General features: G+C 35.8%; 3 protein-coding genes and 1 long non-coding RNA gene across 5 annotated transcripts in view; 2 read left to right on the top strand and 2 right to left on the bottom strand.

Annotated features, from left to right (window-relative positions):
* Positions 1-17,959, bottom strand: part of jp (junctophilin) — a 32,262-nt gene extending 14,303 nt beyond the window's left edge. The window contains exons 1-2 of one of the 2 annotated variants that reach the window (XM_081986523.1): positions 17,572-17,959; positions 8,170-8,381 (exon numbers count right to left, since the gene is read on the bottom strand). In XM_081986523.1, coding sequence (XP_081842649.1) covers positions 8,170-8,381; positions 17,572-17,819 — 460 coding nt within the window. In that variant the 5' untranslated portion in view covers positions 17,820-17,959. The remainder of the gene's footprint in view (positions 1-8,169; positions 8,382-17,571) is intronic. The other variant, XM_081986522.1, reaches the window with a different exon arrangement.
* On the top strand, positions 130-1,055 carry LOC145733583 (uncharacterized). Its single transcript, XR_014179232.1, has 2 exons — positions 130-188; positions 882-1,055. It is a non-coding gene; the product is annotated as an uncharacterized LOC145733583 (long non-coding RNA).
* A 503-nt stretch (positions 17,960-18,462) lies between the features above and the next one.
* On the bottom strand, positions 18,463-24,954 carry Mtpalpha (monolysocardiolipin acyltransferase Mtpalpha). Its single transcript, XM_081986526.1, has 10 exons — positions 24,731-24,954; positions 24,500-24,603; positions 21,666-21,847; positions 20,867-21,612; positions 20,652-20,799; positions 20,369-20,598; positions 20,110-20,316; positions 19,938-20,059; positions 18,853-19,132; positions 18,463-18,798 (listed from the first exon to the last, which is right to left on the bottom strand). The coding sequence occupies exons 1-10, from the start codon at positions 24,798-24,800 to the stop codon at positions 18,602-18,604; spliced, it is 2,286 nt and encodes a 761-aa protein (XP_081842652.1). The 5' UTR covers positions 24,801-24,954; the 3' UTR covers positions 18,463-18,601.
* Positions 21,907-24,268, top strand: LOC145733622 (kinesin-like protein Klp10A). The gene is made up of 3 exons (XM_081986527.1): positions 21,907-22,520; positions 22,579-22,719; positions 22,780-24,268. Exons 1-3 carry the CDS (start codon positions 22,165-22,167, stop codon positions 24,251-24,253), a joined length of 1,971 nt encoding a protein of 656 aa, XP_081842653.1. The 5' UTR covers positions 21,907-22,164; the 3' UTR covers positions 24,254-24,268.
* Positions 24,955-25,022: the final 68 nt, after the last annotated feature.

The raw sequence follows: 25,022 nt of genomic DNA, 5'->3' as shown, positions 1-25,022 counted from the left end.
TATTTACCAGTCCGAATTAATCGGTTAACCTGGCTAGGAAACGATACACATCCTATGTTTACCTTGTTACGCTTTTACTGTGTCATCTGTCAAAAATCGTGATGTCCATGGCACACTAATTCAAAATTCAAACAAGGTGCTTGTCAACTTTGAAGTGGAATGATTTTACTCCAACACTATACTCAATGGTAAGTACTTTCTAGTACAGTAAATTTATTAGGTACTTGTTACATGCACAGATTGTGTGTTGTACTTTCCAGGACAAATGTTCTAACCAATTTGTTTAGGCTGGACTTGATTGTGTATAAAAAAGCTCTGTCTATACATATCTGGATCAGGAATGAACCCTTTTTTTCACTCACAACTTGCAATCAACTACACAAAACAATAAAAAAAAAAAAACATATTTCTACGCCTAATAACATAATATACTATTCTCCAGGGGCACATTAAATAAAACATGGAATAGTTCTAACACCTGCGTGACTGACAAAATTAAATTAAAAGGTAATCTAAATTAGGAAAAAACACGGAATTGTAAGAGTGAGAAAAATACCACAACTTATTCTAACTACTAAAAGCCAAAATAAATTGTTTAAATTCAAAGAGATTTGCTGACAAGTGTTAAAATCCTTCATAAATAATATACACTATCAGGAATTTTACATTGTCTACTGAAAACCAGATGTTTTGTTTGGATGAATGAATGAAAGGACGTTTTACTGGATCTTTTGAGAAACTTATTGCTTTTGATCTGTTTTCGTCTAGAATTAAAGTTGGATTTTATTCCGGTATTCAACATTTTTGCTTTATAAATTTTGTAGCTTTAACTCCTCTAAAACTTAATTTACATACAATAGAACAAATATATATAATTTTAGATATTTTGGCAGAAAGAGTGAGGCGCTCGTCGTGACGCAGCACGGAAACGTCAGCCAAAAATATTCCATCTGTATAATTTCGTTGACGTGGTGGAACAATACAAACGAACAAATTTTAATTTGATAAAAAAGTGTCTGATGATGTCTTAAATAAAATTCTGTAGTAAAGTAGAAGTGCGTGTTTTCCAACATTCTGACAGCCAGTAAAACCGTACAATTAACCAAAATTTGCCGGGGGGGGGGGGCAACTGAATCCTTAAGGGATGAACTCGCGGCTCACCCCCACCAGTTTGAGGTCGTCGCGACGCCATTGATCCTGAATAACGACGCGCCGTCGTCGTTATACGCGTCCATCGGGAACACGTTAAGGTGCCCTGGGTACGCAAAACTGGGTCACTTAGAGCAAACAATGTGAAAAGATCCAAAGGGTAAACAGTTTTCGTATGAATTCCTAAGGTAAACAAACTGTTGAATGACTCGAGGAAATCATGTCGGATTTGTATGGAACGCCGTTTTGCTCTTTAATGTAACGCATAAATAATGTATTGTTCAAACAATAGAAATTTCGGCGATACATTTTAAAACGTTGGTTTGAAAATAAATGTCAATTCCTGCGTTAGTTTAAAAGTCATGTACATATTTAATACCACCAAATAAAAACAATGCTTAATTTTAGCGTTTGTTGAATTAAAACGTTACTTTCACTTTCCCCTCAGACAAACGAGTGTAAAAAATCATGGTAATTTGGCGATCCTTTAATTATTACGTTACTTTAAATATTTCAACCACAGCTTAAAATGAAACAATTGTAAAAATTCAGTCAATTTTTGCGTTCGATGATTTTAAACATTCGTTTAAAAAATACAAACGATGTTCAAAATAAACAATTGCAATAAATCCAGGAATTAAAACGTTGGTTGAATTAATACAATACATTTAACTACGAGTACCACATTTTTACGTTCGTTCGCGCAATCTATTGTAAAAAATACGTGCTGCTGCATGTTGCATGTGGCGGAGTTTGGAAGTAGAAATAGTAGGAATCTGTACGATAGGCGTTCAAGAGTTGAGGTTGCTTTAATAGAGATGTTATGTGGTCCCGATATCGACCGGATGATCGATTCTTTTAATGCGTACTGCGTACACTACGATATTATACGAGGTTTCTAACCAGTCTGGAATATTGCAAATGTTTTGAAAAGTACTGATTTAATTTATATTATATTTATATTTATATCGTTATAATATACGATTTTATAACTTTAATTGAGGGAACGATATAAAACAAAATTCTAACAAGTAGTACCTATGTACCTAACTCCCTACTTAATTATTTTTCCGTTGACCGTATATTAACAGTTTTTTTAATGGACAATAACGGAAGCAAAATTGTTCATTAATGAGTCCCATTAATGCATGATTTTTCAATTGTTTTACTTTAATGTATTTTCTTTAATGATACGCTCGTAGAAGTTCTATGTTTTTTTAACTGTATTAAACAGACAGAAAGAGGCGTACTTTAATTACCGTTAGGTTAGTTCTCCATCCGCCATTTCCGACAAAGCTAACTGTGAATGTCAGTTATCATACATGTTTTGTTGTCATTGTCAGTGGCGTGTATACAACTGACAATTAGTAGGTAAATATTAAATAACTTTTTAGGATTACAAACATTTATTATAGGTACAGGGTGCGGAATAACACACAGTCTTCTCCACTATAAATTTATTAACCCACCAGTTAATGGGGGCGCGCTCGACTAGTTTCGGGCATAGACATGCCCATCATCAGGAGCTAAAAGAATTAAAACGCTCTACGCTTTACGCTAACAAAGGTGAACTCAAAAATGTGGACAATGGCGAAGGATATATCTTAAAAGCTGCTTAACACATTAGACGCTGTCTTTCTACAGGGTAATTCAAATTCGACCCTCACCATTGGGATCTCCGAAACTATAAGAGATACGAGAAAGTTTAAATTGGGGCAAAGTTGCGCAATGTAAAGATCAACCAAATGCAGTTTTAAAAATTTCGATTTTCCGAGTACTTCCGAAGATATCCGAAAAAAACTGAAAATTTGATTTTTTGTTTTTATTTATTTCTAATCTTATTTAAAGAGATATTCCAAAACTAAAAGCACCTTTTCATTGCCACTTTTTCTCAGCTATTCGATGATGGATTCAAATTTGCCACACGACGTTTCGTTTTTTGGCAGCCATCATCAACTTTCTTTTTTGAGTTAATAAAGTTTTATAAAATGTCATTATTTGACAGTACTTGTCAAACACGATAATTCGGACGATCATTAGAGCTTTTAGAGATTTTACCTTAGTTAGCTTTGTTAATGAGACGTTTTATGAAGATTACTTGGTAGTACTTGTCACACGCAATTGGCCTGAACATACTTAGTCACAAAGGTGTACACGTGACTTGACTTAAACCGGTTTATTCACTCGAAGAGCTTAGGCCACTCGCTACGCTTGTGGACCTAGTTGTTCTTTTCGTGAATAAAAAATGGTTTAAGTCACTTGCTGTATAAATAACTATTAAATCACTCTGAATGACATTCGCCTATTTACAGATGTAAACAAACAAACATCAATGTTACATCTACGGGGCGCGGTGCAAATTTAATAGAACTGTAATTTTAGTTGTTTTTTTTAATATAAGAAGTCGAAATTTAATAAAATACTGTATAAGACACGTGACTTAAACCGGTTTATTCACTCGAATAAATATGAATGAATAAAAAATGGTTTGTCACTTACTGTATAAATAACTATAAACTTGCACTTAACATTATACAAAATTGAAATTTGGCGAAAAATGAAGTTCTTAAAATGATGATCTTTCTCTTGGAAACATAAATAAGCCTTTTAAGTTAGAGATAATGCTAACAAATCTCTTTTTTGATTAACCTAAATAGTTCAGCAATGCTTGTATAATAATAACATTTTCTGCGGGGGTTTCTTTTCTAGATACATTTTTAAGTATGATTGACGCTCTAATGATCATCCGAATTATCGTGTTTGACAAGTACTGTCAAATAATGACATTTTTTAAAACGGCCCATTAACTCAAAGCCAATAACTAAAGTAAAAATAGTTTTTATTGAATTATTTTGTTATTTATGAAGCAAATCATAAGTTATTATACATCACTAAAATCAGAATAAAACGTACTATTTGGTGGGCTAAAAATCCAATATGGCGCCCATAAGAAAAAAGAAAGTTGATGATGACTGACAGAAAACGAAACGTCGTGTGGCAAATTTGTATCCATCATCGAATAGCTAGGAAAAAGTGGCAATGAAAAGATGCTTTTAGTTTTGGGATATCTCTTCAAATAAGGTTAGAAATAAATAAAAACAAAAAATCAAATTTTCAGTTTTTTTCGGATATCTTCGGAAGTACTCGGAAAATCAAAAATTTTAAAACAGCATTTGGTTGAGCTTTAAATTGCGCAACTTTGCCCCAATTTAAACTTTCTCGTATCTCTTATGGTTTCTGAGATCCCAATGGTGAGGGTCGAATTTGAATTACCCTGTATACAGGGATAGACAGCGAGACCCATTAGTAGCAAAGAGTTAACTTAACATTAATGGAAGGCAACTAAACTGTAAAATGGTTGAAAAAGAATTTGAAATATAAAATTAAAGTATAAAAAAGTTTCATTACCTTATCATGGAGAAAAAACACTTAACTACACTTAGTAACTATTAAATGCTACATAACAAATTTGTTATTAAATTTATAGTGGAGAAGACTGTGTGTTATTCCGCACCCTGTATTCTTACACCTCCACTGCGAGACAATGGACTTCTACTTCAAACTATTTATTATAGGTACCTATACTACAGTCGGCGGAAAATTGTTGTAACCAACTCTTATATTAATAAGCGATTAAAAATCTCAATTATTAACGCGTTTACTATCGTTTACGCGTTAAAACCTTTCGATTATTAATCGCATTCATTAATACACTCGTTGGTTAAATAACTATAAAAACTCTAACTTCAACGCATTCTGATGGGCTACATGTGATAGCCCATACGTTTTCCTAAGAAAAGTTTATGTGGATTTCTTTTCATTTTGCATAGTTTTCGTGCAAAAAGTTCCTCTTTTTTGTACTAGTGCAACAAAGTCTTTTTTGAACTACAAAATTGCACGTCTAATAGGTACCTGCAGGTAGGAGAAATTCCTGTCAAGTCAGACATTTCATATTTTAAAATTAACAACTAATGTACTTTTGTCATCAAATAAGTCGATTTTATAAAAAATTTTGTATGCAATACATGCAAAAAGTCCCTTTTTGCACTTACGTGTTGTTAAACTCGACCTTTGGTCTCGTCTAACAATTTTCACGTTGCGTTCAAAAAAATGTACTTTTTGCACTTGTTGCATAAATAACTATTTTATAACGACACACCGCAAACAAGTAACCTGAAATACTTTTTTTAAGATTTCTCAAAATCGTTGGTCTGTCCTTTTCTTTAAATAAGAGAAAACTTACGTCAACTGTGCAATGTGATTTTTGTTTTTAAAAACAAAAAGTTTCGGCTGATCAAAACGTTTTCAAAGTCATTAAAACGCACACGCGGTTTTGGAAATACATATCATTATCAATAACGATTTTAAAATTCCTTTGGGCATACCTATACTGAACAACCCGAAAGACCAATAAAATAATAAAGAAATTAAGAAGAAATCTTAATAACCTAACTTCTTCGTTTTCGTTTCGCGCCAACTTCCCTGAGTTGTTCCTCACTTAAGTTTGAATATTTGTCTCTAAACCTTATGCCTTCCTTGTAACAGTTACGGTAAACAACTGTTTTAGAACAACATAATAGTTTTGATATTTTTGATGCAGAAAAACCTTCATTTACTAAAAAAGCTAATTGTTCTCTAGGAATAACAACAGCTGAACGACCTTTTCCTACAACAATAATTGCATAAATACCTTCTAAATCCTTTAAAAGTGCTAAGTACTTGTACTAATATATACTAATATATCAGTAGACACATTAGATGATGAACCATATTTTGTGATTTTTGATTTTTGTATGGTTATGTTATGATTTTGACTGCTTGAAGTTGGTTATATCCAGTAACTTCCAATTTGCTATTTATTGCATTTCTTCTCTTTCTCTTCTTAATAGGCATTTTCAGTTTTTTTGTCTGTAATGTAGTTAATAGTTGTGTTCCTTCTAAAGCCGATTACACGTTATAAAAACAAATATGGTTTCCATAGGTATATAATGTGCTATAGAAAAAATATTAACATTGAAACATCAATATCTCAAAAACCGTTGCTAAATTATGTTTTGCGAGAAATTCAAAGACTTATAATATACGGGGCCAGAAAAAAATCAAGTGTGACATCATTACTATTACGTTGATCCCCTTGTATATACCGATTCTACATCAAAATGCGCAACAAAAAATAATAATAAACAGCGTATTCGAGCACATTTTGAAAAATTATACCTTGATTTTTAAACGTTTGTGATACCTATCTATAAACAAGCGTAGTGCACTCAGTGCGGCAGTAGAGCTCGAATCAGATGAGAAAAGGCCACCGCATCATCAATGACGCAGTTTTTAAAACTATTTCTTTCTCCTTCTACAGTTGCCGTCGCATTAGATATAATCAGAGGCGTCCTATTAAAATATTCCCGAAAATATATTGTTAAGCGGTCAAAAAGCCACTTGGCAACGTAGTACGGTTTTTACTTGGACACAATTAAAACAGATGCGGCAGCGGCCAGGGACATTTGGACCTTTTTATATGCTTTTACTAGCAGGCACTCTAAACGGTGTTGCCAAGTTTAAAAAAATGTAGTGGCGGACAGGGAGACTTAGGGGGTTAGGTTAGGTTCCGTTTTAGTCTGGTGTTTTGGTTGTATTGTTGATGGTCGCAGTTGAAGTTCACATAGTGTTATGAATAAAAAACGTTATTTTGTCAAAATGTCTTTCAAAAAGGTTGGAAAGAAAGGTGTTAACATATACAGCCAAGGCCGTGAAATCGTCAGTAACGTCTTACAATTTATGAAGAAAGAAGCAGAAGGAGTTTCCATTCCTTTAAAAAACTTGTTGTCTTTTATTTTCTTTATTAAAAACGACGAAAATGTTTCATTTTACTGATAAAATAATAGCACGCCACTGACTGGCTGCAACAACTTGGAAAGTAACGAGAGCAGCAATATTTAAAGCGAGACGTACAGAGATCGTGACATCATCGTTTGATGACGCCTGTGGCCTTTTCTTAGCTGATTCGAGCTTTACGCATGCAAACAATCGATCATCCGGTCGATATCGAGACCAGACACATCTCTATTAACACGACCTCACTTTCTCGTTAGACGCATATAGTAGTTTTCTACTATTTCTACTTCCAAACTCGGCCACATGCAACATGCAGCAGCACGTATTTTTTACAATAGATTGCGCGAACGAACGTAAAAATGTGGTACTCGTAGTTAAATGTATTGTATTAATTCAACCAACGTTTTAATTCCTGGATTTATTGCAATTGTTTATTTTGAACATCGTTTGTATTTTTTAAACGAATGTTTAAAATCATCGAATGCAAAAATTGACTAAATTTTTACAATTTTTTCATTTTAAGCTGTGGTTGAAATATTTAAAGTAACGTAATAATTAAAGGATCGTTAAATTACCATGATTTTTTACACTCGTTTGTCTGAGGGGAAAGTGAAAGTAACGTTTTAATTCAACAAACGCTAAAATTAAGCATTGTTTTTATTTGGTGGTATTAAATATGTACATGATTTTTAAACTAACGCAGGAATTGGCATTTATTTTCAAACCAACGTTTTAAATTGTATCGCCAAATTTTCTATTGTCTGAACAATACTTTAATTTTTGCATTCACTTTAAGAGTAAAACGGCGTAATGTATGTAACTTAAAAGCAATGTTTTAAATGACTAGAATTATTACAATAGTTATTTCGGACTTGGTTGATTAAAACGATTGTTTAAAAGAATGGTTCATCTAGTAGAAAATTTCCATAAGCCGTTGTACTCTTTAATGTCTTTCACGCAATCTAACGCCAAATTATGTATTGAAATAATTATGTAACGTAGAAAATAGTGTGGTTTAAAACTATTGATCATTCGAACGATACTTTACGCTTCGACTCATTAAAGAGTAAAACGGCGTTCCATAGATTTGCGTGAAATTCCTGGATTGTTATTTTATTTAGGATAATATGTTTCCAGGCCTGATTGAATGCGGATCTAGTTTTGAGTCACTTTATTACAACTTACCGTCGTCCGCGTATGTTTCCGATCCATAACCGTCTTGCAGTCCATTGGCCCAAGTTCCCTGATATTTAGCTGTAGACGTATTAGACTGTCTAACTCCATAACGACCCTTAAAACCCTGCGTCCATTCTCCACGATAGATCCATCGACCACGTGTTTCTACGCCCAGTCCGTGTCTTTTGCCATTTTGCCATTGCCCTTCGAAACAGCTCCCACTGAAACATGTAACATGACAATAAGTCATAAAATGGTTAAATATCACTCATTTTTTAGAAAATGTAAGTAACTTTTACAGTTTGTGAGATATTAATTTTGAAACGTTTCACACATTTAAGAAGAGCCATACATATTTTTTTCTAGCATTGCCAGAAACTACCCTACAATGTCTAGTAATTTGCTTTTAATTTGATAACACTTTAGCTGAGATAAACAATAACACTCGTTATCCTCTTTTGGTTGTGCTTGTTTTTCTATTAAGGAATTTAAGAGATGCTCTTCAGTACTAGTGATGATTTGCTTCGTTGATATTTATTATAGGAATACTGAAATTTCATGCACCAGAACCTTCAGGTTCTTCCGTAAACTCTAGGCTGGTTTCAGAAAAAAATTCTATTGGACTTTGAGTAATAGTGATGGTCGATTTTACATCTTGAGGGTCGCTCACATCTACTGGGTATTCTTAAGATTTTTCAGTCGATTCGTCATCCTCATCCCTAGAGTCAGTTTCTCTACCACCTGCTACTGGAATCAGGGCGTCACTATCGAATACCAAGGAAATTACAGTCGATTCTGCGTCATCTTCATTATAGTCTTCTAAGGGGTTTTCAGTCGACTGATCCTCCTCATCCCTAGGGTTGATCTCCTGCTGTTGGAATAGGAGTTTTATAATCATATTCCTCCTGTTCTCTAGATTCTGTTACACAATTACCAGCAACTAGAATTGGCGGTATTTTTTCATCTGAGAATTTAGTCACTTCACTGCTTTTTGGCCCTGAACTTTCTTGGGAAATTATTTCAGTAATAGGATCTTCTTCATTACTTGCAGTGCCGTAATCTTCATTGGATTTAGAGATGTTTTTAGATGAGCAATCACGACTTGTAAATTCTTCGTAACTTGAACTGGTGTAATCGTCATTAGCTTCACCTGAATTTGGCTTACTGGCATTTGGAATACTGTCATCATTAAAATTTCTTGGATCAGAACCTTCAGAGGTTCTTCCGTAAACTCTTTGCTTGGTGGAGTTCGAACACATCTTCTGGTATAGGCACATCATGGTATTCTGAAGATTTTTCAGTAGATTCGTCCTCCTCTGCTACTGGAATCGGTGCTTCACTATGGAATTCCAAAGAACTTACTCTTGAATTTTACTTACTTACTTACTTATTTTTCTTTACTTGAATTTGGCTTCTTGGCATTACCCTGTTTGGTTTCCTCTTCAGCCAGAAAATTGTATGACCTCTATACAAGAGTAAACTTTGTATTTGCTTGTACTTTTAATTAAAATCTAAGATACAAATAGTAATAAGACAGTAAATGTTCAAGCCTAGTTTAGTATAAATCCTGAAGCTCTACAATGGCAAGGCTTATTTTGTTGGAAAACCCTTCAAGTTTTTAATCTAATTACAATTTGATGCATCATATGTTTAAAAGCTTACTGTTGATAGTATTTGGTGAAAAAAAAACGAATAGCTAGAATAAACACCTAATTAAAAAATGTGCGCTATTCAAAACTTTCAGTAGATATTTACAGAGCTCTGGCATTAGCAAATAACTGAAATTTGCCCGGACTGATATATGGGAAAATTGGAGCTCTCCATCGCGTTAACAAGCCTATCAAAGTGTCCGATCAATCAGCCTTTTTGCGTGATACACTTTTTATATCCGAGGCTTTTTAAAATTTATGACCGTTCCATAAACATGCTAACAGGCTCTAAGTGGCCACGGCAGCCTGGAATGTACCGAACGATACGTAAAACATTTTTAATAGTAACGCCCCCCCTTCTTTCCCCTCTAAAATAAAAAAAATTGGGAACTGGATAGATAGGGAACGGTGTAATTTTCGCGGAATCGGCGTTTTGGAATACAGAAAGCAGATGCAGTGCAAAAATAGAAAATGACCTGCTTTAACTTCATTTCTCTGTTAAAACGGGAACACGTGGTGTGTGTGCTTACTACGCCTGCCAAAAATAAACGGAATACTTCACCTAGAATTTCTGTTTGGGAGATGCTAATGAGAAATGACGATTTCCTTCCAATTAATTCGATGAAAGTTCACACTCGAAAATGTGTTAATGCGATTACTTCATTTGATTTCCGATTGATAACTGGTTGAGCACATTACAGTATTTTGCCAACAGAAATTAACTCAAGTACCATATTTTTGTATACAAAAACAGCAATTTCCTTATCAAATATCCGGTAACATTTACCTACAGATATTCCTCGATTCATCATCCATTCTTCACGACACATTTTCATTAATTTTTAAAAGGTGACGTGGAGGCCATTATGTATAATTCAGCTGTACAAATCTAATGGAACGATCACCAACAACAGCCATAAATAGAGCACGATACAATGAAATCGTTTCTAATGTAAATCGAGGCCATTTACCTACATCGGACGTCCTTCAGTTGAAAAGCAAAAGTAGACAATATTAAAAGCTGAACTGTCAAGGTCAACAGAAAATCGATTAATATTAATAATGCTTAGAAAAACTAATATGGTAATGGACGCAACATAGCAACCTGACGACAGAAAAGTGGTCTGAAATCACGCAAGCCGTTATTACAAGCACGTTTAGAAACCAAATTCCAAGGAATTCAATTTAGAAAAACCTGGAGATGTATTAAAAAAATAATTTAATTAAAATATGCTCATCACAAAATGCATGAAACGTAAACTATAGCAGGTCAATAAATTGTAAAATAATAAACCTCACCCTGACCTTAAACCGTGTGCAACAAATTGAGGAAGTGCAAAATGTTGTTTTGGTTCCTATAACGTTATAAAAACCTAACGTTTATCTTTTCAATCTACACTCAAACAAAATGTGGCAACTAAGCAAGATTGCTACAATTTTAGTGATTTGTGCTTTGTTTACTTCCACATTATCCGCACCAGCTCAAGAAAAAAAGAAGTGCAAAGGTTTGGTGATATCCCCTTCAGAGCAGACCTGTCTTTTGGGGCACATGCTGGAAGTTTTGACCCATTTAATCCACAATCAGAAACACCCTTTGTGCTTGAAGAATCACAAACCCAACTGCAACCTTAAGAAATTAATTGCAACTGGATCCGATGAGTTTGAAGACGAAGACTTGCCTATTACAAGTACAAGTAGTATCAGTAATTCCAGCTGTGTTTCTGAAGATAAAGAGGAACAACCACGCACATCCTATGAGACTTCTCCCACCCAATCCAAGAGTAGTGAACCTTCATTAGACGAAGACTACAGTGATGATAGTACAAAAGAATCACGAAGTAGTGATTACGACTACTCTGAAGAGGATACCAAAGAGGACAATGCCAGTAAGCCAAATTCAGGTGACGACAGTTCAAGTTACGAAGAATCTACAAGTCGTGATAGTGACTCAGAAGAATACTACTCTTCATCTGAAAACCTCTCTAAATCCAATGAAGATTACGGCTCTGCAAGTAATGAAGAAGATCCTATCACTGAAATAATTTCCCAAGAAAGTTCAGAGCCAATTCTAGTTGCTGGTAATAGTGTAACAGAACCTAGAGAAGAGGAGGAATATGATTATAAAACTCCTATTCCAACAGCAGGTAGTGGTAACTCTAGAGAAGAGGAGGATCAGTCGACTGAAAACTCGTTAGAAGACTATTATAATGAAGATGACGCAGAATCGACTGTAAGTTCCTTGGTATTCGATAGTAAAGCACCAATTCCAGTAGCAGGTAGTAGTGAAACTGACCCTAGAGATGAGGATGACGAATCGACTGAAAAATCTTTAGAATACCCAGTAGATGAAAACGACCCTCAAGAAAAAGAATCGATCATCACTATTACTCAAACTCCAATAGAAAATTTTGCTGAAACCAGCCAAGAGTTTACGGAAGAACCTGAAGGTTCTGGTGCAAGAAATTTCAATGATGACACTATTCCTATAATAAATATCAACGAAGCAAATCACCACACACAACCAAAGGAGGATAAGGAGTGCCATTGCCCAAATGAATCTTCATCAGAAGACTCACAACTGCTGTTTATTCCAGCTATTAAGTTTAGTAAAAAGTCTTGTGCCTTATCCGCCTCCCAATTGGTAGAATATATAAAAAATATTTTTAAATGCACTGGTTAGTGATATTATATAGTTTTAACTATTTATTTGTACAATGAAGATATTAAACATATTTTTTCCCATTTTCCATTTTGTTTTCATTTAGCACAAATGAAAGAGTGAATTAGAAAAAGAAAATTTTCCTTGCTCCATTTATAGGTCTGTGAAGGGTTTTAAAGGACTTGCTTAATTACCCTTCCTTGTATTCAACTTGTTATCACAAGTCTACATTTTTTCCTCCTTGTGCTATTGTAAGAACCCTCCATATAGTTTGGTAATTCATCAAAACAAAAAGTGTTATCAAATTAAAAGAACTAAATAACTAAACAGAAACATTCTGCGAAATCTGTTAACAAAACAAATTTTGTTTATAAAAATCATCCTAAATTGAGATAAGAATAATGAAATATTTACACACTTTGAACTCTAAAGTACCGGAACCCATTTTCCAACACTGACACGGAAGTGCTGGATGTAATCTTAATTTGATAACACACGATCTAATATATTATGGAATTAATTTTCCGTCAAGTTGCAGTGTTCAGACAAAATGTGGCAGTTAAAGAAGACAGTGGTGCTTTTTGTGATTTTGGCGGTACTTGCCACCATTTGGGCGGCACCTGCCGAGAAAAAGTGCAAGTGTAAAGGCAAAGTGATATCACCTTCTGAACAAACCTCCCTACTGAGCCATATGGTCGAAATGCTTTCCAAGTTGATACGGCATCAGAAAGAACACATTTGTTTAACTAGTACTGACTCTGAAATATACGACATTTCCGTGTGTAACAGTACTGGATCAGAAGAAGATGAGACATGTCAATCACCTGTTGTGAATACAACCACTAAAGTTTCGATAAATGGCACTCCTGTACCGATCTCTAGTGAAGATTTTAGCCATTTCCCACCTATAAATGAAGATGTTTCACTAGCTAAACCCACCAATCCAACAGAAGGTTATGTCACTTTAAGTTCTGTAGAAACAGAAACTATGAATCCAGTTCAAGAATTCTCAAAAGAAGATCCTACCGTCACTAGACAGCCTCCAAATGACCAAGATGGAACCAGAAGACCTTCCGCTCTAAACGAAAATATTTTCGAACCTTCTGAAGATGTTACGACCTTCCGGTATGAAGAAGACGTCACAAAAAGTAAGCATTTCAGTTATGACCAAAAAATAACCAGTTTTAGTGAAGACGTATCCGAACCAGATGAAGAAAATGTTACCTTAGATCCTGTTGATAACCTAACTGGACATCCAAATAATAAAGAAGAAACTGCTACTTTTAAACCGACTGAAGATGATGTAACTGAACTTCCCGATCATGAAGAAGCTGTCACAATAATAGATCTAGATGAGTCTCCAACTAAGCCTAATTATGAAGAATTTACTGAAAATACGGTTATTTTGAATTCAAAAGATGATGTAACAGAAAATATACACTCTCAAGACTTACTTGTAAATGAAGATTTGTCTGTCCCCATTGAAGTTATAACCTGGAGGCCTGAAGATAATGGTGGAATAAACAAAAATTACAGTTCTGCAGAAGACGCTACAACTTCTATTTATTCAGATGAAATCGTTTCTGGTACTGAAGATCCTATCTATAAAAAAGCTGCTTCAGAATCTGAACCTTTCAGTCCAAAGGAAGATGTAACAGTAAATATACACTTTATTGATTACGAAATTACAACTCCAGGTTATTTTGTTTTGAATGAAAATACATTTAAACCAATTGACGAGTATGTAACCATAAGGAGTGAAGCTGACGTTTATAACTATGAAGAAGATCCTCAGAGTTATGAAGATAGAACAAGAGTTCCTTCTGCTTGGAGCGAAAGTACACCTCAGCCTACTCAAAACTACAATACAAATTACCTAACAACTGAGTACTTTAATTATGAAGAAGCTAACACCCCAAATGAAGATTCCGTCATTTTGAATCCAACAGAAAATGTACATCTTCAGAGTGATCGAACCAGTGCTCCGTTGACTGAAGGTTATGTGACTTTGAAACCTGAAGTTGGTGTGACCATATTCGACAATCCTAATTTTGATGAAGAAAGCACATCTGATTCTTCTGAAGTCATTATTCTTGAAACCATCACTAAAAATCCCATTTACGAAGAAGAAACTGGCACTGCTGTTTATTTCAATGAAAATATTTCTACTGAAGCAACAACAGTAAATATTGAGAGTCATAGTGATGAAAGTCCTTTGGTCTTTAGTGAAAATACTGCTAAACCAAGTGAGGGTTTTATTACTTTGAGGCCTGAAGATGACCAAATTATAAATGAGTATCCCAATTCTGGCCTAGAAGATTCAACCCCAAAAATACTGTTAAATCCTCAAGAAGGTGTAACTGAAACTGTTCGATTACCCGAGATTGAATTTACACCGTCAATTTTTGAAAATGAAGAAAGACCAACAACTGGGCTTACCATATTAAGTGACAAGACTAGTTCAGAACCTGAAAATGGCGTGCAGTTTACCACAGAACCAAATGGAAACAGTAAGAACAGTTCCAAATTCATTACTAATGAAGAAAGTGGAACCAAACCTGAAGGTTTTGAATATTTTACATTACCTTCAGTAGAACAGTCCGTTCCAAACTCGGACAGTAAAATTTTTGAGTCTGGACCTATTAGAATTACAACCAGAAACCCACCACTACAATCGGCCAATCCTCAGTCAAACAAAACCAAAGAAAACGTTGCCGTAGAGGAACCTGAAGGTTCTGGTGATGGCAACACTGTAAAAGGTAAGCCATATATTAAAGTAGTATACAGTGCGTTTTTTTTAACGCGCAACATAGGATTTTACGTGTTAAATTTTTAAGCCCATGTTAGACCATATTATTTTGGAACTACAAGTATAAAACTTGACGGGTGGCTATTTCGTACCCTGAAGCTTAAGTAAATTTACCAATTCGGCCTAAAAAGTGTTAAAAAACTTGCAAAAAATCATCTTTTTTCGAAAAGGTTTTATCGTTTCATACTCCCTGTATGCATTGTTGTTCTTTGTTGTTTTTGATACTGGCACGGCAGGTAGCAGGTAAAATTTGGCGTAGAAAGTAAAACAGGGTGATCATTAACTTTATATCAAGAAAGTTAAGAACAAAAGAAGTATTTTTATAAGTGAATTGTTCAAATTGACCTTCGTTTGAAGCCAAACAGTATATTCCAAACAATCATAAAATGCCCTTTTGACGTTCAAAAGATGTCGGGTCGTGATGCAGTCAAAATAAGTCACTTTACCTGCTACCTGCCCTGCCAGTATCAAAAACAACAAGGAACAACAATGCATACAGAGAGTATGAAAAGATAAAATCTTTTCGAAAAAAAAAAGATTTTTTTCCAGTTTTAAATCACTTTTTAGACCAAATTGGTAAACTTACTTAAGCTTCAGGGTACTAAAGACACACCCGTCAAGTTTTATACTTGTAGTTCCAAAATAACATGGTCTAACATGGGCTTAAAAATTTAACACGTAAAATCCTATGTTGCGCGTTAAAAAAAACGCACTGTAGAATGAATGAATCTAAACATTGAAAGGTAATTCAGAATGAATCCACAGCCCAGTCGCCACGTTTCCAGGATGGGCCTACCACAACCATATCTGATGAAACAGAATCCAAAGAAGATAAAATCTGTCCTAATAATTCAACATTGGAAGAAGCGGAATTGGTGTTCATCCCAGCCCTTAAATTTAGTAAAAAAGTTGCAGTCTTATCTGTGAATAAACTGATGGATTACATTAAAAAAGCGTTCAAATGTTCTGTTTAACGTAGATTTTAGGTGTAAGTTTGATGCAGTTATTTATTGATTTAATAAAAAAAGTGTTCTAGAGTTTTCTTTTTTAATTAGTTTGTATCATTTATGTCTTGTAGTAGAAAGCTATAGTCCTTCATTACTGAGGCACAAGGTGTTAATTTTGTTGTTATTGCTTTCAAGTTTGTAAAAGAAGATCTTTTATAATGGATCCACCCCAGGTTTTCTTTATTCCACTTTTCTAGCTTTTTTAAGAAAAAGTAATTTTTCCAATTTTTGTCCACACCTGTTTGTTTCAATCCAAGAAATTATAAATAGTAATTTTTAAAGCGACATTTAATAATCGATTTATTTACTCCGATTTGCAATTTACAGTTCAGGTCACGTTTATTTTTAAAATAAGTTTCTTGACTCGATCACAATGAAAAGTTTGTTGACGAAGCAAACGTTTCCGATATTACTTTATTATTACTGTCGCTGACTCGATACTTTATCGAATATCGAAACCCTTGCCAACGCTTTATACAGCTTAAGATTGCAAAACTTTTCTTGATTAAAATACAAAATTATTATGAACTAAATAGGACACTTTTTAAACCTGTTGAAAAGCAAAAAATGCAATTACAAGCAAGATTTCTAAAGAGAACAGTGTTTTATTCCGATGACTTCAAGACAAAGAAAATTTGTAATTTGATCTAATTCAATTATTAGTTTTTCTTCCACTGTTTCTTATTGGTTTCAGAGGAACAGGAAGGATATATGAAATTCTTGTTTCCTTTTATTAAATTGGATGATTATATATGACATTTTTTATAGTTTGTTTTGAAAATGTTAGGAATTTAATTAAAGCTTATTTAACTTGAGCAGCTACATGCATGTTACCTGAAACCGCAAAATGTTTTATTATTTTTGTCAAGATGTTAACAATATTGTGGAAATTTTTGTGTTTAAAGTGTTAGTTGTATAGTTTCTTGAGAGTTTGAGAAAAATGTCTCTGTAGATAATGGAATTAAAACGGTTGACCTAGTAATAACATAACTTATTGTGTCAGACACAGGGGTTGGCTTGGAGGTAAACAGACACAAAGAGGGAAGCGTCACCCCACTTTCCCTTTACGAACGCCCACACATTGTTTTGAACGGGACGGATATCGAAAGTAAATGTTTTTGTGTTGGTTGATTTTTGCCGTGTGCAATATAGAGCGTTATTAGTTTTTGTGGCATCGAGCGTTCAACAAAAATGACGCACGGCAACCAGAGACGAGCTCCTCGAAATAAAATGGCTCGGTGGCCGCGAGGGGCGCCAGTCCCCAGATCGACGGACATCTAGGATTACCTTGGCCAAGTATAGACTCCGGACACCTCGAATCCGTAATGCCAGGAACCGCTGTACGCGCCCTGTCCCTTCGGACCAGTACACACACCGTGGCCGTGAGCTTTGCCATCCTCCCAACCACCGCAATATGTTCCGCCGTCGTCGAAATCAAAACGGCCCCCGTTCACGTGGCTACGGGCTGCGGCCGTTCCCGTAGCCCCCGTAGCACCTGGTGCTCCGCTATCTCCGGGCTGTTGTGGCTGTTGCATCGCGCATTTACTTCGAGCCCGCCGTAGCCAACATTATCAACACTAATCGTCGTCGTAGCGTAGGGATAAGAATGTCATCTCGGGATATCACGCGACAGGACCATGGTGCGGATCGGCGCGGTACTGGGACGCTTAATCTAGTCCGGGTCTGGGGCCGGCGACGTCCCAAAGGCAGCGTCCACGTAGCGCAAGCGTCCCGACGCCGAGCGTTGTCGATTTAACCACTCTATGCCGAAAAGCATATGCAATACGTATATTACCGCGTTTGTTTTAAAACGACTTACGCTATTCCTCCCCGCAGTGTTTGAATAACAGATTGATGATGATGAATTGAATACATTTACCTAATTTTAAAGCCCACGTGCCTGTTACCCTAAAGTCTGGAATGGTTGGTTACACTAAACCTTTACATTGACGAATTAACGCACAAAAAGACCAATAATATTGCTTGAAAAGCAAAGACCATCAGAACACTTTGAGGAAGGAAAGTGCAACTTTTGCTCCCGCAAACAAAACTTTTAAAGTTATTTATTAAAGCATAGAGAGGAAGTAGAATAAGAAAAGTAATAAATAACTTCAAAACTAATATTGTAATAATAATTTTTTTACTAACTTTGAAAAATATTTTCAATGAGAGTATATGGAATATTGAACAATTATATTTATTGCGTAATAGCAATACATTATTCATGCTTACTCCTGCTTAACAAAAATAAAATATAAATATAAAAAGGCTGAATACAATCTTATATAAAATGTGACTTTTAATGCACGACAACAAATTAGTTGGGGTAGAATTTCTTGTTAGGATCTTTAGCCATGTCGACTAAAGTTTGGGCGGGTTTGAAGGCTAACCCATAGGCACTTTGGTAAGCTTCCATTTTGGACACTATTTTACCGGCCCCGTATTGGTCAACCCACCGGAACGGGCCGCCGGTGAATGGGGGAAAACCAAGACCGAATACGGCACCAATATCACCTAAAAGAAAATATGATTTAACAATAATGTTGAGTAAGTGTAAAAATTGCTTACCTTCCAAAGGATTTGCAAGAATCTTTTCTTCAAGACACAAAATGGCTTCGTTTACAAACCGCGTAGCCATACGCAACGTCTTGTCTTCGTCTTCAAAAGGCCCTCGAGGCTCCAAACTGTACTTCTTCAGGATATTTAAGGTTTCCACGTTCACGTCTCGATTTTTCGACCCCTTTTCGTACACGAATATTCCTTTTCCCGACTTACGACCCAAGAAACCGGCTTTGACAATTTCCACCAGGATGTTTTGGTCACCACCACCAAAACGTTCACCGAAAGCCTAAAATTGATACCAAAGTAAAATGTGATGACGTAACAATGCTTCTGAACTTCTGACTGTTGCGTCATAATCACCAGGAAAAAATGTCGGTGATTAAATATGACTTTGGCTGAGACAGTTTTGAAATAAAGTTTAAGACAGTTGTAGAGAGCTCTGAAAATTTTCAGAAAGTTCTCAGTAGCATTTAGAGGTCTAGGAAACTTTCAAAATGGTCCAAGAGGCCTCTGGCAATTTAAAACAGTTCTGGGAAAGTTTAAGACAGTTGTAGACACCTCCGAAACTTTTCAGAATGTTCTCAGTGACATTTAGAGGTGTTTGGCACATTCAAAACGGTCCTAGAAGACTCTGACAATTTAAAACAACTCTGTGAAAGTGCAAGACACTTGTAGAGGCTTCTGGTACTTTTAGAAGATTCTCAATAGCATTTAGAGGTCTAGGAAACTTTCAAAATGGTCCAAGAGGCCTCTGGCAAATTTAAAACAGTTCTGGGAAAGTTTAAGACAGTTGTAAACACCTCCGAAACTTTTCAGAATGTTCTCAGTGACATTTAGAGGTGTTTGGCACATTCAAAACGGTCCTAGAAGACTCTAACAATTTAAAACAACTCTGTGAAAGTTTAAGACACTTGTAGAGGCTTCTAGTACTTTTTGGAAGATTCTTATAATAGCATTTAGAGGTCTCTGGCACTTTAAAATAGCCTTAGAGGTTTTTGGTACCAACCAATCAAAGTATCCGTCAAAAAGTCCATTTTGCTGGTTCATTCTTAAAAACTTTCATTTTTATTTACACACACTATTGTTAATACCTTCAAGAGGTCAGGCCCAATATGACTGGCTACATCTAATCCGACTTCATCAGCCAAAGTGGCTGCTCCCACAGGAAAACCAAACTTTTTAGTCAAACTATCCAAATCCTTGGGATCCACACCTGCGTACAAACACGTAGACTATTGACTTTAACACAAATAACTATATTACCTTCTTGTAACAGTCTTATAGATTCGGCCATCATGGCACTTAAAATTCTAGTAGTGTAGAAACCAGGACCATCCCCAACAGTAATCACTACTTTTCCTTGCTTAAGACCGACGTCAACAGCCAAAGCGGTGGTTTCTTTGCTGGTTTTGTCGGTAGTGATAATTTCCAAAAGTTGCATTTTATCAACCGGAGAAAAGTAGTGCATACCTGAATTTTTCCGTTAGTTTGAATTAAAAAAAAAACACCCTACAAAACTCACCAATCACTTTATCAGGTCTTGAAGAAGCTGCTGCAATATTTTTAATAGGAATAGCGCTGGTGTTTGTAGCAAATACACAATCAGGCCTAACCACCGACTCAACTTCTTTTAATACTTTATGTTTGATGCTCAAATCCTCGAACACAGCCTCAATAACTATGTCCACGTTTTTAAAAGCATTGTAGTTTAGAGTGGCGTTGAGATTGGCTAAATACCTATCTTTCTCTAAGCTACAATTTCAGGTAAGTTATATAGCAAACTAGCGGAGCTAATTTAAAAATACCTAGACATTCTTTTTCTTTTGACAGCATTGGTGAGACCAGTAGAGATTTGATTAACTCCTCTAGCCAAACCAGCTGAGTTGGTGTCTTTCAACACAACATTGTAGCCTTTGTCCACAGTAACGTGAGCAATACCAGCACCCATCAAACCTATAATTATTACAACAAAACTCTATAAAATTATGTAAAAATAAACAGTATACAGGAAACAACTTACCAGCTCCCAAAACTGCAACAGTCTTAGCATCTTTTGCAGGATTACCAAATCGGTTCTTCTTACACTGAGTCTGTCCTTGGAAAAGACTGACCAAACCCTTAGATTGGGGCGTCATTGCCAGTTCTCCAAATCCTTTAGCTTCCGCTTCATAACCAGCTTCTTTACCTTTGTCAATTCCAGTACGTATCACATCCAGAATCTTCAATGGTGCTGGGTACAATCCACCAGACAATTTCATAACTTGCGCTCTAGCTTTCTTGAAAATTTGATCTTTAACAAAATCGTACTGCAGGGCAAAATCTAGAACTTTTTCCGTCAAACCCTTTTGTTTGTCGGTTTTCAGTTTGCCGTAAGCTAATTGTTTTGCAACGTCTACTGCGACAGATTCTAGGTATCTCCTAGTGACGTTTTCAGGAGTGTCCAGTCCAGGACCCAAAGGATCTACCAGAAGATCAACGATACCAAACTTTTTGGCTTTGTCGGCTTTTAGAGTTTTGCCCGTTAGGCACAAGTCTAAAGCATTTGGAACTCCGGCTAATTTAGGAAGTCGCTGAGTACCACCACCACCCGGTAAAAGTCCTAACATAACTTCAGGGCAACCAAGCGCAGTTTTTTTGTCTTTAACTGCGATTCGGTAATGGCAGGCTATCGCAGTTTCAAGACCACCTCCAAGACAAGATCCTTGAATAGCGGCTACAAAAGGTTTCTTGCTATTTTCGATGGCAAAAAATATTTTATGTCCTTCCCTAAAACAGTTCATTACAGAGAAAAGCACAAATATAACAGTTTGACAACCTACTTAGAAATATTTATAACTTCTTGTTCACTTTTACAGCTAGCCAACATGTTAATGTCAGCGCCAGCAATAAAACAGTTTGGTTTACTTGAAATTAAAACGCATGATTGGATTTGAGGGTTGGATTCGACTTCATTGAGTATTTGACTGACTTCTTGCATTACTTCTTGGTTCAAAGAATTCACCTTAAATTAAAATTATTATCTGTAGGTACAGAATATCTATTGATTACGATTTTGTATCGTTAGTGTAAAGTGTTTAAGTCTAATGTCTTTATTCTAAAAGACCTCCCCTAAAGAAGTTTTGATTTGACTTCTTTCCAAAACGAATTCACTAACAACTTCCTCCTTGTGTGGAGGTGACTTTTTGAAAAAGACCAAATATAAATGACTCCTGTACAAAATTACACCTGTGTTTGACGTTTTAAACTGACACTAACATAAAGCAACAACACCTGACAGTCACACAAACGCTCATATTCAACACACATAAAAATCCAGTAATGTCGGATAAAATCCTTGCACAAGGAGACACGATCTACATCAAAAGATCTAATGGATCGTTGCAAACCGCCATCATCACCTCCATTGACTATGAGTCATTGTGTGTTAAAGTGGAATGGTTCGAAGACGACGAAACGAAAGGAAAGGAAATCCATTTCAACAACGTAATAATGTTGAATCCTGGAGTTTTGATTATCAAACCCACATTTGGGGCCAATCATAGCTCATTGGAAAGCACGGAAGAAGAGTCCCAATCGGTTAGGGAAAAGGATGAGAAACGGATTTGCCGGGATAGTAGAGTACAATCGGCTAAGATACGGTATACTGATTGCAATCAAAACAACAAACATTTCAAGTAAGTGGCCCACTAGTACCAAAATCTACAAAATTATGAATTATTAATGTAATTACAGCACAACAACAAACGATAACCAGTTAAGAATTGAGGGTAGGTCAATAACTAGCGCTCGGACGACTAGATCTGTAGTTGAGACCGTTTCCAGATACAAAGAGAAAGGAACTTTAAAAAAAGCAAGCAAAATAGAACAGGATAGGTAAGTAACCTCTGACTTGCATGCACATTCTTAAAACTGGAGAAATTTTCATACTTCCAGAATCGCTAGACGACAAAAACAAGCAGAAGCCAAAGCAGAAAAAAACGAATTTCTTCGCAAAAACTTGAACAACCCCCACTGGCAACTGATGCGAATGATTCAAGAGTACAGAAGACAAATTGAATTCAAACCTCTTTCCAACGAAGACAGCATTGAGGATCATTTAATTACAGTAGCTGTACGAAAACGGCCCCTAAACGAAACGGAAACCTTGAAAAAGGAAATAGACATCATAACTGTACCCAGCAAAAATCAAATCATAGTCCACGAACCTAAACTGAAAGTAGATTTAACTAAATACCTAGACAATCACATGTTTCGATTTGATTACGCTCTTAACGAGCATTGCTCAAACCAAATAGTCTACAAGTACACTGCGCAGCCTTTGTTAAAAACTGTTTTTACTGGAGGGTTTGCCACATGCTTTGCTTATGGGCAAACGGGGTCGGGCAAGACCTTCACCATGAGTGGTAGCGAGGAAAACCACGAAAAAGGCATCTACGCTCTAACAGCCAATGACATATTTAAAAACGTTTCATCTCCATCATACCGACATCACAAATTTATAATTTCCTGCAGTTTCTTTGAAATTTACGTGAAAAAAGTGTTTGACCTATTAAATAACAAGGCAACCCTTAAAATTCTTGAAGATGGACAGCAACAAGTTCAAATTGTGGGTTTAACCGAGAAACTTGTCACCTCAGTTAAGGAAGTGCTGGAATTAATAGTTCAAGGAAATGAAGAACGTGCTTCGGGACAAACATCGGCTAATTCGCAATCCTCAAGATCGCACGCAATATTTCAGTTCTATTTAAGAAGTCAGACAAACCCAAATCAGGTTTACGGCAAATTTTCTCTCATTGATTTGGCAGGAAACGAACGCGGGGCAGACACATTCTCCTCGTCAAAAACGACCCGTCTAGAAGGAGCCGAAATCAATCAAAGTTTGTTATCACTCAAAGAATGTATTAGAGCTTTAGGTAAGAAAGGCGCACATCTACCCTTCCGCGGATCAAAACTTACACAAGTTTTACGGGACTCGTTTGTGGGAAGTAACTCTAAGACCTGCATGATCGCAATGATATCACCAGGTGTCGGATCATGCGAACACACTTTAAACACTTTAAGATACGCGGACAGGGTGAAAGAATTGGGGGGAGGAGATGTGGCGCCACCAAATTTGGAAACCAACTCAAATCTTACCAGCACATTTGGCACTCAAAGCTTGTTGACAGCTGTTCAAACCCCCAGAGATGTTAGGGAAAAATCGAGGAAGGATGACACCATGATCAAACACAACAATGACTTGGTTAAAGTACTGCAAAAGTACACAAAACAGGCGGAATGTTTATTGAAGGTTCAATCAACCGATCCGGAAACCCACTGTGTTAACTTGAATATTGTTGTAACTGATGCTATTTCATCTTTAATAAAAATTAGAAATCTATTAAATTATTTTGTGGTTTTCTCTTAGTTTATTTATCATAAAGGGAGGATAAACCTTGAGATAAACTGATCTTAAAATAAAAACAAAGATGACCTAATGTGACAAATAAAGAAGGAAACATTAATTAAATTAATGTTTAGAATAATGAAAATAATCCTAATTTTATTTGGGACCTTAACAATTTTTGTCACAGGTTGTCCTAGGAATTAAAAACCTGTTACTGTCACAAATCTAGTTTTTTGAGTTTGGTGTAGTCAAAGTACTTATACTTACTTTAACCCCAGGTGAATCAAAGCTAATTACACCAACACTATCCACAATTTTCAGATTGATATGTTTCCTGTTGGTGGTAGCTGCAGCCATGTACCTTCGTGGGGCTAGAGTTAAAGAAATTTATTAGCCACTTGAGCCCCATTTTATATCAAAGTACAAAGTACATTTTAACCTACACTAACTGTAAAACTAGTATCTGTATCAATTAAGCAGCAAAAAAGCCTACTTTACCTGCTTGCCAGCATTTTATATTGGTTTTTGAAATTTGGGGCATAACCCCGAACAGCCGCAGACTCGCCATCTCTTCGGAACAAATCCACTAAACACCCTTTGGACTATGGATAGAGGTGGAGTAACCGCTATCGGAATAATTCAAAATTAAAGCAAAACTTAAAAATAAAAGTTGCACTTTGGACTGCTTAAAAGGTGAACGATGAACCAAAAAGCAATAACAACTTTTCAATTTTCAACCGTTGGCTAAACTGAGTGACAGCCGGTTAGATGTCAAAAATGTTACCAACAG

This window comes from Ips typographus, linkage group LG9, assembly GCF_016097725.1.
Source record: "Ips typographus isolate SLU linkage group LG9, UJ_Ityp_2.0, whole genome shotgun sequence".
Taxonomy (NCBI): domain Eukaryota; kingdom Metazoa; phylum Arthropoda; class Insecta; order Coleoptera; family Curculionidae; genus Ips; species Ips typographus.
This window is presented reverse-complemented; position numbering and strand designations above follow the sequence as displayed.

Excerpts from the sequence above, each read along its gene's own strand:
- LOC145733622 (XM_081986527.1), top strand. The coding sequence starts at position 22,165 with ATGTCGGATAAAATCCTTGCACAAGGAGACACGATCTACATCAAAAGA. Across the intron at positions 22,521-22,578 it reads CAAAACAACAAACATTTCAA|CACAACAACAAACGATAACC; the intron begins GTAAGTGGCCCA and ends ATGTAATTACAG. Across the intron at positions 22,720-22,779 it reads AGCAAAATAGAACAGGATAG|AATCGCTAGACGACAAAAAC; the intron begins GTAAGTAACCTC and ends TCATACTTCCAG.
- Mtpalpha (XM_081986526.1), bottom strand. The coding sequence starts at position 24,800 with ATGGCGAGTCTGCGGCTGTTCGGGGTTATGCCCCAAATTTCAAAAACC. Across the intron at positions 21,613-21,665 it reads GAAGTTATAAATATTTCTAA|GGAAGGACATAAAATATTTT; the intron begins GTAGGTTGTCAA and ends GAACTGTTTTAG. Across the intron at positions 18,799-18,852 it reads TCTTGCAAATCCTTTGGAAG|GTGATATTGGTGCCGTATTC; the intron begins GTAAGCAATTTT and ends ATTTTCTTTTAG.